The following is a 13,253-nucleotide window of genomic DNA, read 5'->3' as shown; positions in this document are numbered from 1 at the left end:
GCCAATCGTCATGGAGATGACCAAGAGGGGCCAATCGTCATGGAGCTGACCAAGAGGGGCCAATCGTCATGGAGCTGACCAAGCTAAACTTTCCAGATCGCCCACATGAGATATGTATCCTCCATTCTGGGTCTACCTACATGTGCTGGTTTTGTTTTGGTATCAAGCATACTAGGTTTGACATTAAGCACCCCCCAGCTGACCTCTGTGCTGACCTCTTCTACCTCGGGGTGTCCAAGGACTGGGTTGTCTGGGGTAGCAGCAGCCGTTGGTGTTGTGTATTACTGTACAATAAAAAGTACTTCGAGGCGATGAAACTGAATTAAAAGTGAAATGCTGAGGAGGAAGTCAGTCTCAGGACCAGAGCCAGACTCCAAGCCAAAACAAACAACCTCCAGCTGGAAAACTCGTCCACATTTCCAGTTGGCTGTGATGTCATGAGCAGCAGGTAGAGATCAGTTTGTAAAAATGTTTAAAGTTCACCACAAGAAGTGTCAGTGGCCTGACTACTTCCTGAAATGTAACTACACACTGCAGTCTTCGAGAGGACTCACTTCACTTTACGTGTGAAAAGCTTGTGTGTGTTTCAGTTACAGGTTCAGCAAAGAGCAGGAATCCTGACACCGTGGGGTTTACACCCAAATAACTTGTCAGACGTGTCGGCCGAACGCACACGCTGTGACTGAGGGGCACATACATCATGCTGTTACGCAATCAGCCGCCAGCAGCCGGTTTATCTCTGCATGTGGGCGCGCACGATTGGTTACGCTAACAGCAACAGCAGAAACAGACCCCAAGGGAAAAACCGGAGAGGGTTAAACCTGCGTGTCTTCCGCATTCCTCACCTGGACACCTCGCAATTAGTGCTGAAGATGCAGAGACACAAAACAGAGCTATTAACCGCACAGCTGCAAAGATGCATGAGTGCATTTAAACATGGTAAATCTCACCTTACACACACACAGACACACACAGACACAGGAGCTACAGCAAACAGCATTCCACAGCCGTTTGCCTGCAGGGATCGACTTTTTCAGTGTCAGACAATGAATCCTTGTTCCTCTCTCACTCTGTGACACACTTTTTCACTTACACACACTTAAATACTCGGCTTCTCCTTTTTCTCACCCAGGCACGCCCCCCCCCCACACACACACTAGCACACAACAGCGCCGGCAGAGCAGCAGAAAAGGAGAAGGTAACTGGAGAAAAATAAAAGGTCATGTGGTTGTAAATCAAACACAGGACAGGCTGAGTTTGAGCGGGACTCTGGGAGCGGCGAGAAAACTCGGAGCTCTGTTTGACCTCGGTGACAGGTTTGTGATAAATTAAATTAGCCCGCTTCCTCGTTGTCCAAGGCTCGGCGGTGCGCTGCGTTTGCATTACACAATTAACTGAACAGCTGCCAAACGCACTGACACACTGAAAGCTTTGACGAGAGTGACGTCAGCTCTTTTCTCGCGTCTTACGGCACGGCATAATTACCTCGCAGCGCATCTCCGTTGGCCACATCGCACTCAATGAACGTGCAGTTTCCTTCTCCGAACTCGCTGTCCAGCTGGGCCTTGCACTCCTCACCGAGGTCCTTGTTCAGGTCCACCATGGCCACCTGCAGAACAGAACTTTGAGATGGACTCTGCAGCACTTTGGTTACAGTGCAACACTTACTTTGCTCAGCAGACTATATTAGTCCTGTGGTTTCACAACTGTGCAGCTCAGACAGAAACAAACCTTCATTTACTTAAACAGATGGCAAAGGAAGTTCCGAGAAATGACTGATCTCTCTGAAACGCCCGTGCTGCTGCAGAGAAGCGAGTCTTTCACAATGATTTCATTACAGATTAACCTGGATTAACCACAGACTCACCTTTGAAACCCTGCTCCTGTTAAAAAACAAGTCAAACAGTGAAGAAAAAAAGCTTTTGAGGTGAAAAGATGAAAAACACAACAGATCGAAGGAAACTAAAAGCTGCAAGCAAAAGTTGCAGCAGTACCGACCTTGGCTGAGCTCTGCAGCAGTGACTGGACCACAGCTCTGCCGATGCCCTGAGCACCCCCCGTCACCAGAGCCACCTTCCCATTCAGAGACATGCTCCCAGCACAGCTGCACTCTTCCTCCTTCTTCTTCTCTCGGTGACTGTTCTTCTCTTCCTCTCCTGCTCTGCGTCTTCCTGCACCTTTCTGCTCTCTCTCCAACTCAATCACATGTTTTCTCACCGCTCTGTTTTTATTCTTTTGGCTAAGCTGTTTTCCCCTCCTCCTCCTCCCCCCCCCCTCCCCCCTCGCCTTATCAGTCTATACAAACACTGCATGTGTGTGAGAGAGCGAGAGAGGGAGAGGTTAAGTAAACTCCGTAGAATAATAATTACAGGTTTAATCCAACTTGTTGTACCTGCCCTCCCGGCTCCTCCTCCACGCCCTTTCTTCTCCTCCCCTCCTCCTGTTTGATCAGCACACCTGAGCTCCTGAAATGTGTTGCTGTTTATATAAAGTCTGCATTTCAGGACATGTCAGAGACAAAACCTCAGACAGCAGCTTCTTTAAAGAGCTGTCAGTCTCTCATTGTTCTTCCTCACCGTTGGTTTTTCTCCTGCGAGGCTTAAGTGGCGTTACACAACAGCGGCAGCGCAGCTCGGGGATACGTTACGGCGAGCTTCAGGTCTCTGCACGTCCACTCTCACACTGAATGGGAACCAGCAGCTGATAATGACCAAATATGTGAAAATACCACCCGCTCCAGTGTGTTTTCCTTCTATTCTTTAAAAATAATAAAGACACATGAGGAAAGGAAAAGCTGTTGTATCTTCATGAACTTCACTATTTATATCCTGCACACTTTAGATCGAGGAACATCGCTACGCTTCCGTTCCTCTGACTTCCTGTACACGCTCTCTTCCTTTGACCTTCTTATTGTACATCCTTCCTTCATGCTTGGATCTGGAGATGATCTGCAGCGTGTTCAGCAGGCGCTCTTTAGATTTCTGGGATCTCCGAGGACCTGAAACAGCAGCAGAGGCAATATTTTGTGTGCCAGGTGAGGCCAGCCTGGACCGGACGGCAAGCATCACAGGAAGTGAGGTCGCTGTGCACAAACTGGATAATAAAGATGGACACATGTTCCTCCTGCTCTGCTCTCCTAAACCTGCATTCTTGTTGGTGGCCAGCAGGTGGCGACAGCAGAAACGGGAGATATTAATGCACCTTTAGGAAATCGTTTGTGTTGTAGTGATAAAGCTAAAGTGAAGCGAGTTAAGTCTGTGTATGCACTTACAAATACAACAGTACATGCACAGTAATACAAGGAATCAGCAACAACACGACATAAACAATAATAACAACGATGCGTGTATACATGTTAGTATGTAGCTCCTCCTTAATGGAGGTGAACAAAGCTTAAGCTTTGAATCAGGGCGACTGTGTCACAGACGAAGTCTGTGCAGGATTTTAAACTGTTGTTTTTTCCCAGATAGTTGAAGTCCTCCCAAATCCTTCGCCCCGGTCTGTCTGTACAACAAAGATCTGCTTTGTTAATGTCAGAGACGTCGACACTGTTGCAGAGACATTTCAAGATATCTTAAAGCTTTTGCTCAGCTTGATGAAAGTCCAGTAGCTCCTCGTTCTCCAGTCGGCTTCACATTTCAGACACACTGATGATTCAATATGAACCCAAACTGAGGAGGTCTTATGTTTCCATCCAGGTATGTCTAAAAGAGCAATGAGCTCATAATATCCACAAGATCCAGTCCTCACAAATTCCAAAAGGAAGAACTAAACCTTCAGTTATTATTCGAGTGGACAGGAATCATCCTCTTTGGGGACCATTCATCTCAATGGACTCCTGTCTAACGAGCATATATCCCTATAGAGCTTCTCTAATCGTATCCAATAGTGGACTAAAGTTAGCCTTCGTTATCAGATAACAGTGAGGTGGTATAAACACACTAAAGTAGGCGAAACACGAGAGAGAACATTTAAAGGGAGCATGTAAAAGACAAAGTGTGAGACAAAAATAATAAATCGAGTAATTCTGAGATTATTTTATGAAATTTCTGACTGATTATAATCGCAGACGCTCTGGGCTCTGATTGATCGTCTCTGGATCTTAAAGTCTTTTGAGGCTTTTTGAGCTACAGGTGCTGCAGAGCCCTCGTGAAGAACTTTAACCTTTTAAAACCGGAGCGCGGTTCATCTGAGTTCCTCTTTGCGACGTGCAGAAAGCACGTTTGTCTCTTATGGTTACTAGAAACAAGAAACAGCAGACCATCGTTGTTAAGAAGTGGCTCCCAAGTTTATTTTAGTCTGAGAGAGTTTCATGTAAAATATGCACAGCTTATTTTACAAAAACGTGTGTGTGTGTGTGTGCGCTCTGAACTGGAATGTAGAAGGAATGTTTGACGGATGTTCAACGACTACAAGGATGCGGTGATGAAATAAAACCTGTCAGACTCGAAGCGGCTCTGACGTGACGGCAGTCGGCTTGAACAAAGAGTCGCAGTACGCACACAGCTCGACAACTTTATGTCCACAAATCGACACGTTCACCACAGCGCAAGTAGAAATACAAACACAACAGATGCAAAATTAATGGCTGTGAAATTATTTTCTTCGTATCCAGATGCAGCGAGGGACCTCGGGGCTCCAGAGCCGAGCTGGATTCAGACAGTCTGTATGAGCCGCTCGGCCCATAAAACAGAAGCAAAAAGAACAAAGCACACAGATCCAGATACACATCGATATGAACGTTTAAAGATTTTAAACCTTATTTGTGTTTCAAAGAAATGAATAACCTCGGACCGACAACACAAATGTACAGTGTGTGTGTGTGTGTGTGTGTCACAGAGTGAAAACAGTGCTGTAAACTCATCCAGAGTGACGGACATGTGACCGACTGCTCCAACAGAAGTAAACATCTACACAGGCTGCAGTTCCTCTAACGTCCAGCAGAGGCTCCAGCAGTGAGTCCGCAGAGACACGTTCTCCTCCTGATAGGCCGAGGACACAGGCGGCTTTAGCTGCTAGCTGTCTGGTAGGCTTCACCTGAACTGACCTCTGGACAGTGTTTGTGCTGTTTTAATGATTATCTGACCATCAAATGTCAGCTGTGAGGTTACTGTCCAACAAGTCAGTTTTACTGAGTGAAATTCCAGGTTTTTAATGTGATTTTAGTGATCAGCTGGTATTTGTTGCCTGTGGATGCAGACTGCTAACCAGGCTGGCTAGCATTAGCTAATAACTTTCTCCTGTAAGTACGGTCACTTCTGGCTCTAAAAACATTTGGCAGTGTTACAAAATCCATCTTTTCTATACAGGCTGTGACACGTAGCTAAACATGGTCTTTTTAACAGAACAGACGAGGCCGCTTTAAGTTAATGTAATGGATGATGTAACGAATTATCTTTCACAGCTGGGCCCACGTCCTCATGTAAGTTTGGTAGCGTTTTAGCAGGTAAAAGTGATGCTTTGACATGAATTGAGCTGCGGTTTGGGGAAGGCCTCGAAGGGGACTGGCGACGGCTCCCGGGCGGATCCCCATGGACTAAATAGAAGTGAAGAAGCTAAAGAGTGAAGAACAAGGAGGGAGGGGCATGTAAACGAGAATGATCGGCTTGCAGAACTGGGGGAACCGATATAGGTGACAGCCGGAGAAGCGTGTTTGGAGGCGTGGTCCCGCTCCTGAAATTCCGATACATCAGTCATCTGTCAGTGCGCCCCAGGGCGGCTGTGGCTACAATGTAGCTGCCATCACCAGTGTGTGAATGTGTGAATGACTGAATGTAGTGTGGAGCGCTTTGGGGTCCTTAGGGACTGAGTAAAGCGCTATACAAATGCAGGCCATTTACCATAATCTCCAATACAAAAAGTAAAGATGATGTAATAGATTACACACCTGTTACGTCACAGTGTCATCTCCCTGTGCCACAGCCTTTCTTTCCAGGCCGACTCTGAACCTGAGCTGCTAAATCTGAACTTATTTCACTCTCTGAAAATCAGCTGATTGAAACACATGCTGCATAAAATTGACCAAAAACACAAAATCAAAGCACATAAAGCAGCAACGCAACTGTGACATCATCAAAACAAGTAGATTTCCACACCGACTGTGTCCTAACTCTATACCAAGCAGTAATCAGCACATCTGACTGTGGACTAAGACGATGGACACGAGCACAGAAATGAGAGACATGACGCAAACGTGCACAGTCAGGATGCGATGCAGAGTCTGCACACAGCTGCAGACGGCCGGCTGTTTTCATCACAACTATGCAAATATTTCTGGGAGGGAAACACTGATGTAAATAACGCAGCGACGGCGTCGTGTTAAGCTGACTGAACATCCTTCCAGGAAACAGTTTGGACAAACGTGGCCTGAGCGTGAAGCTGGTTCAACAGGAGTGCTGCACACAGCACAGAGGAGAGCAGCGTGCGACTGTGCCGCCATCACATTCTGTTCGCTTTAAACAAACAAAGATTTCTCAAAAACAAATAAAAGGGCTAAACTGGCATCACAGCTGGAACAGGCTGACCACGACTACCCGAGTCCTGTTGAACAGAAGACACCTGAACAACGTTTGGTTAATCTCGCCTCCTCACCTTGTTGCAGAGTCCTCAAACCTGGAGCCTTCTCCCTGCGCTGCTGCAGCGATTACGTCACTGTGACACAGTGTCAGTGAACTTTGTGCAGAAAATGAGGTTTCATTATTAGGAAACTGGCTAAACGTGCCAAATGACTGCAGCAGGATATAAAAGGAGATGACTGAATGCTGCAGCTCCCCCCTCACTGCTCATGTCAGCAGCTGAAAGTAATTAAAGTTACCACACTGCTTCCTAGAAAACACAATTCCAAAGAAAGTCCGTGAACGGTCAAAGTGACGTAAGCCAGCAGTAATTCATCTCAAAAACAAGCAAAGCAGAGAATCGCTGCGTTTCAGACCTGAACTAAAGTCACAAAGCTGAAGCGACTGACTGCACCTCACACTTTCTCCAAATGAATTTCAAATGTCAAAACTCTGTCGCACAAAAAATGAAAATGAAGACTGGAAATGTGATGAACCTGGGTCTAGCTGCTCGCATGTTCTTAAAGGGAGTGAGTGTGAGCTTCCAGTGTGACTGTGCGCCGCCGCCGCCGCGGCGTGGGACGGCCACTCCCGACATACGCAGTGAGGTTTGAGTGTGCGGGTCGTGTAAGCATGTATGACACATCTGTAATGAAACATCAGGGCGTTGTCAGCGTGTCAGGGAGGAAATCAGTGCAGAAAGGACAACTCTCACAATGGGTGCATCGAACCTGACTCACACGATGCTGAGTGACAGAAAGCTGCAAAGACGCACAGCTTTTGTTTGGCTGTTCTTTCTTTTGCAAGCGTCACTTTAAACGGAGAGGAAACCTGAACTGGGCGGCTCAAGTGTTTTGATCTTTAGCTGAAAGATGAAACCAGCGCTGCAGTTCCTCTGACGTCCACTAGAGGCAGTGAGCCAGTCCCGATAGACTCCCGCCTCTGCAGCAGGTGGATGGCGACACAGGCGGCTGCTAGCTTCACCTGAACTGGACCTCTGGACCGTGTTTGTGCTTTCGGAGCCTTTTGGAGCCATGACATCATGTGACCAATAACATGGCTGCTGTGAGGTCACTGCACTTGGAGTCGTATCTGGTGAGCGAAATTCAAGGTTTTTACTTGGATGACACTTTGTTTTGCCACACCCTTACATGCAGTCTGCTAACCAGGCTAGCTCATGTAATCGCTTCCCCTTTGGCAGCCAGAACGGTAACATTAAGGCTTTGACATCAGAGTCCTTCTCAGGTTTGTGGCTTTCACTTCTTTCCAGGCGGTTTCAGATCAGGTCAGCCTGAGCTGATCTGAAACAGATCTGTCACGAGAACAGCCACAATACTAAAACTCACAGAAAACTCAGGACTATGGTACAGTGTCTTTGTCTGTCTTTTATGTGCAGTCTTTGTCTGAACCAGTATTGTTTCAGAGGATTAAACAGACGAGCTCACACTTTTCAGACTTCAGACTGCAGTGGAGCGACAGAGGCTTTAACTGTAGCAGAGACAGACAGATCTAAGCTGCACTTCTCCACCCGGAGCCCGAGCTCAGCTGCACGCCGCCTGCCGCATTTCAGTCTGGGAATCCGGCTTTTTCAGACTTTTACATTAGTATGCTGATGAGATACGTCCACAGCACACAGGATATCTACACACTTGTCTTTTTACTGGTTATTTTTCTAAATACTTTTAAGCTTCCAGAAGTTTTACGTTCAGCTGATAGCAGACCTGTGATCGCTGAGACTGCATCAGCATCTGGGCCTCTCAGGGAAATCGAATCCTCACACCTGTTATACACAACACAGCAGACCTGGAAGTGAAGCTGCAGGCTGTGCTTCAAACTCAAGACCACTGTGCTGACTGATACACCGCCTGTGTCTCCACCCACCTGTTTATCACGAGGCCACGCCCCTCATAATGCAAAGCCTTACAGTTTAAATGGATAGAGTTGTTACAAAGGGTGAAATCAGCTACAGAGACCAGATGGTCTACGAGTCTACAGGCGCTGACTCACTTTTGGCGCCGCCCTCTAGAGGCCATTAGAGGAACTGCAGTTTCTCGCACTTACGTGTGGTTGAGACGTTCAGCCCAGCTGGCCGTGAGTCACAGTATCCTTCACGCTATTGATCGAGCTGGTTTCAGTTAACTGAAATCCCCCACTTTGTCTTTGGCAGGTCAGATTTTCCACCACTAAAATATTATCAGACTGGAAAAGAATGAATTCCACGTGGAGGACGTAATCCCGACACGTGGCGCCCTCTCTGCTGCTCCGTCACGTCTGCCACGCACTCTTCAACAACATTTTTAATTTCAACATCACAGACTTGGTATCAAAGACTATCAGAAGATTATTTTTAACTAGATGAACCTTTAAAAAAGTTTTCTGTGGTTTTCAGGCAGAGATCCAGTTTATCCATCCTTCATGACAAAGACCATCCTGATTGGCTCTCTGGGGTTCATGGAAAAGGAAATGCAGATGTTCGTGCGCCTGCGTCTGAATAATCTCTCGTCCTTTGTCTCTACTGCTTATGCACGTCCTCGTGCCGCAGTATCTTGTACAGGACCCAGTAGAATATGTTGAAGAAGAGGAAGGCCAGCGGGAAGCCGGCCCTCGACACAGTGTCAATCTTTTTGGCTCGGTCGATGAACAGCTTCCTCATCTCCTCCATGCTTTTACCCCCACTGGCTGCTGCAGGTGCATTCTGGGTAGCGTTCTGCGCCGTGGCTCCCGGCGTGTTCAGTGCACTCACGGCGTTGTTGGCGCTGGCCTTCGACTCCTTGCTGTTACTCGGGGTGGAAGTCACGGCGGCAGCAGGGGCCAGCCTGCTCTCATGTGCCCCCCCTTCCTGTTGGAGAGACGAGGAGGAAGAGGAGGAGCAAGGGGAGGAAGGGGTAGGGGGTCACGGATTATTTGTGAATCTGTTCACCGGTTTGGCCTCTGAGCGAGGCACCACACCTGACCGAAGCACAAAAACGAAGAAGCAAATGAATTCAGATTTCCTCGGGTTGGTGCTCGGAGCTACTTTCTCTACGTTCCTGTTTAAAAGCTTCTGAAGCTGACCTACAGACAAGCACCAGCTGTGAGGCGTTAAAGAGAAACCAGCAGTGCAACGAGTCATTAAGAGTTTAGCTCAGAGTTTAAACTCTGCCCCCTGGTGGTGAAAGCTTTAGTTAAACTCTGCTGAGGAAATTACAAAAGGTATCTTTACACCTGCCGCGTGCTTTTGAATCAAATTTTAGGCAGAAATGTGACGACACTGAGCCGAGAAATGTTTGTATATGAGATCATAATAAGGATGAAGATGTTTTTGGGAGCCATTGATTCACAAAAATAAGCTAAAGATTAGTTCAGGTGTTACAGCTGCGGTTTCAGTTAAATGTGCAGAGAGATGCCAGCCATCAGTAAACAGCTGTATGTATCCAAACCTTCCTGCCCTGCGTGAAAAATCACGAGGTCTGATTACTGCCAGGCCTGCTGCCATCACTAAAATAGACGAAGACCAACTGAAGCAGACTGAAAGATCTCAAACGGCAGCACGCCACGATCTCAAGAAGCAGCTGAGGAGCAAAGTCAGTGACATCATCAGCCTGAGAGGGTGACGGAGACATTTCTAAGGCTGTGGGACCCACGCTGAGAGCCTGGGAACCATCGCCGACTCATCCAGGAGGTCACAGAAGAGCCCAGAACAACATCTATTAAGCTCAGCTAGGGTCAGAGGTCACGACTCAACGGTAAGAAAGAGGCGGGGCAAAGATGGGAGAGTCCAAGCAGAAACCACTGCTGACCAAGAAGATCACAAAGTCTCGTCGCACATCTGCCAACAAACATCTGGGGGATAATATTCTGAGGGCTGACGAGACAGAAGCTGAACTTTCTGAAGCTTTGAGTCACGTGTACATCAGACTAACCACGCAGGAACCAGCAGCTCCGCCTCTGATTGGCTCAAAGGGACAAAATAAAGGTTCTGGAGCGTCCGAGTCAAAGTCTGGACTTAAACCAGACTCAGATGCTTTGATGCTGGAAACCCTCCAGTGAGACAAACAGCAGGTATCAGGTTACACTCAGCACAGGCAGGTGTGGATACCTTTGTTCCCTTAATGAGTGACATCATCATTTAAAAACCATGCCTGTGTATAAACAGTGATGTCAGAGTCTGTGCTGGCGTCCTGTGATTTTTGTTCTTTGGCTCACAGACTTCCTGTCAGCTTACAGCATCCTCAGACTGTCCACACAGTCAGGCCACTCTGCAGGCGGCCGGTGGGAGACAATGTCCCAGCCTCCAGCTGTTCATCATCACTGAGCGGCCGCGTGTTTGTCTGGACAAACCGACACATACTCTGTAAGCTGAAGACATTTCTGAGCACAGTTAAGCTCAGCTGCACTACCTTAAGCCCAGATATGACTTCTAAACTGAAAGAAAGGAGGCTGAAGTTTTACATGCTCACTCAAACTGTCCTGATCCAGATGTGCACTCATCTGGAAATATGTCATTAAAAACCACAGAAACAGTCACGACTCGCACACATCAGAGAAATACGTTTATGTTCGTGTCACCATTTTACTCCTTCAACACATCCTGTCTTATTTATGAAGCTGCTGTGTGAAAAGTGTCAGACTGATGGAGGAGGAGCTCCTGCAAGAGAAACATGCGCACAGACACACACACATGCAGCGTGGCATTACCCCGTGGTTGCTGGTGTAGATGTTGGTCATAGATCCGTACAGAGGCTCTGCCGCTTTGAGGCCGTCGTCAGTGTTAATACGACGAAGGGACTCGGCTAGCTCCTCTGGATCAACGGCACCTCCACTGATCTACCGACCGACAGCATGCACACGTCAACAGAAAGCAAAAGGAAGAACAAAAGAAAAAGAGCAGGCTGGGCCGCTCAGCCGTTCAGTCAACGCAGGGAAACGTTCAGCTGCTTGCACAGACGCACAGATAGGAACGCTGATGGATTTGCATCAGACGCTGTCTATGAGCTAAATCGACCGTAAAATGATTTTTTATGTGTTTTCTTTTCCAAAATTGTTTCCATGTGTGTTTGTTGTTTTATTTCATTGTGTTAAACAGTAAACTTAGTGTGTCTGCAGGTCTCTGTTCACATTCAGTCTTCAGACCCACAGGCTCAGCGTCTGTGCTTTCATCAGGACGTGTCAGTGACACGTTTGTGTTGGCGAGTTGACTGAATGCTGATCTTCCAGCCCGCCGAGGTCGTGATCACGCACCGAGCTCAGGCTCATCCGGGTTGGATGGCTGCAGAAACACAGAATCATCACACTGATGCGGTTACATGCTGCGTCATGCACCGATACAGCGAGATGACTCAAACATGCGAAGCGAGAAGCACCGATTCCTCCACCACTTCCTCCTCCCTCTCCGGCCCAGCTCCAATCCGACCTGGCGCTCCACGCTGAGCTGGAAGCTCAAACGTCAGATGGAAGTGATAAATCCATTTCTGACATGCTCCCACATATCTCTGTCTTTCTATAAATTCTAATAAGAATAAAAATAACGAGTTAGCACATTTCAAAAGTGTTTCCATAGAAACAAACGAGATGTGTGTGCAGGTTTATACGTGACACACGTCTAAAGCTAATCCAGACTTTTATCCTGAAATCTTTCAGGGATTTTTCCACCCTGGGATGGGCCAAAAGTGTACTTATGACTTCTGCACAGATATATGAAAAATTAAAATAACAGAAGTTGGAAGAGATTTTTTCCTGGATGCAGCGAGTCAAAGTTTTCCTTAGTTTTCCTGAACTCTAAACATCGGACGAGGCTGAAAATTCCCACGATGAATGATTTGTGCTGCTGTCAGCCTCAGCCTGGACGGCGTGGACCTGCGCTCCTCACAGTGAGCCGGATTGGATCTGGGCCTTTCTCACCTCGTGCCGTCTCTGAGCAGAACGCTGCAACAACAACGTGTCACCACACGGTGGCAGCCTCAGCCCAGAGCACACGAGTCACAGCGGTCCATCAGTCTGTGGATGCAGGTCACAAACTGTGTGTAGGTGTTCCTCACTCTGGATGGTGCTGCGTTCGCTGTGCTGTGCAGTGTGTGGGACTTTTCTGTACCTTGCTCTTATTCTTGTTGTGCCGTCTGAAGCGCAGCAGCTCTTTGTGTTGCCTCGACACAAAGTTAACGGCGGCGTACTCCAGCAGCGCAGAGAAGACGAACAGAAGACACACGGCCATCCAGATATCGATGGCCTTCACATAAGAGACCTGTAAACACACACACGCTTCATTCAGCAGGCTGGAGGCGCTCACCGTCAGTGGTTTAAGTTCACAGTGAGTCTCAAACGTAACTCCGACTGCACAGATGTTTCATTTTCTGCAATAATTCTAGACTTTATTTCAGGGCTGCAGCTGTGTGTGTGTGTGTGTGTGTGTGTGTGTGTGTGTGTGTGTGTGTGTGTGTGTGTGTGTGTGTGTGTGTGTGTGTGTGTGTATGTGTGGGTGGGTGTGTGTGTGCATCCTTCTCACCTCCTGCGTCTCATTTGTTGAGAGATGGCTATGGGCTCAAAATGTGGTCATAAATATTTTGTACTTGTAAATCGGTTTTGTACTTGTAAAGTACAAAACCGATTTCCTTCATCACCACGAAGGAAAACAGTCTGTGGTCGTCCGAGTTTGGTGATTTTTGTGTCACAGGTCTACGTGTTTAATACAGGGACTTCCACAGCCTTTTCAACAGCGCTGCG

At 47.5% G+C, this 13,253-nt stretch overlaps 2 protein-coding genes across 2 annotated transcripts in view; both read right to left on the bottom strand.

The window, feature by feature from the left end:
* hpgd (15-hydroxyprostaglandin dehydrogenase) overlaps positions 1–2,247 on the bottom strand; it is a 15,525-nt gene extending 13,278 nt beyond the window's left edge. The window contains exons 1-2 of the mRNA XM_005753157.2: positions 1,999–2,247; positions 1,486–1,609 (exon numbers count right to left, since the gene is read on the bottom strand). Of these exons, the coding sequence (XP_005753214.1) occupies positions 1,486–1,609; positions 1,999–2,091 (217 nt within the window). The 5' untranslated portion in view covers positions 2,092–2,247. The remainder of the gene's footprint in view (positions 1–1,485; positions 1,610–1,998) is intronic.
* A 3,550-nt stretch (positions 2,248–5,797) lies between these two features.
* LOC102201979 (glycine receptor subunit alpha-1) overlaps positions 5,798–13,253 on the bottom strand; it is a 46,951-nt gene continuing 39,495 nt past the window's right edge. The window contains exons 7-9 of the mRNA XM_013915955.1: positions 12,625–12,774; positions 11,232–11,360; positions 5,798–9,393 (exon numbers count right to left, since the gene is read on the bottom strand). Of these exons, the coding sequence (XP_013771409.1) occupies positions 9,067–9,393; positions 11,232–11,360; positions 12,625–12,774 (606 nt within the window). The 3' untranslated portion in view covers positions 5,798–9,066. The remainder of the gene's footprint in view (positions 9,394–11,231; positions 11,361–12,624; positions 12,775–13,253) is intronic.

The sequence above is a fragment of the Pundamilia nyererei genome, unplaced genomic scaffold (genome assembly GCF_000239375.1).
Source record: "Pundamilia nyererei isolate P.nyererei 1_Seehausen unplaced genomic scaffold, PunNye1.0 scaffold00408, whole genome shotgun sequence".
Classification (NCBI taxonomy): Eukaryota; Metazoa; Chordata; class Actinopteri; order Cichliformes; family Cichlidae; genus Pundamilia; species Pundamilia nyererei.
The sequence above is the reverse complement of the archived record's forward strand: the minus strand, read 5'-3'. Positions and strand labels throughout refer to the sequence as shown.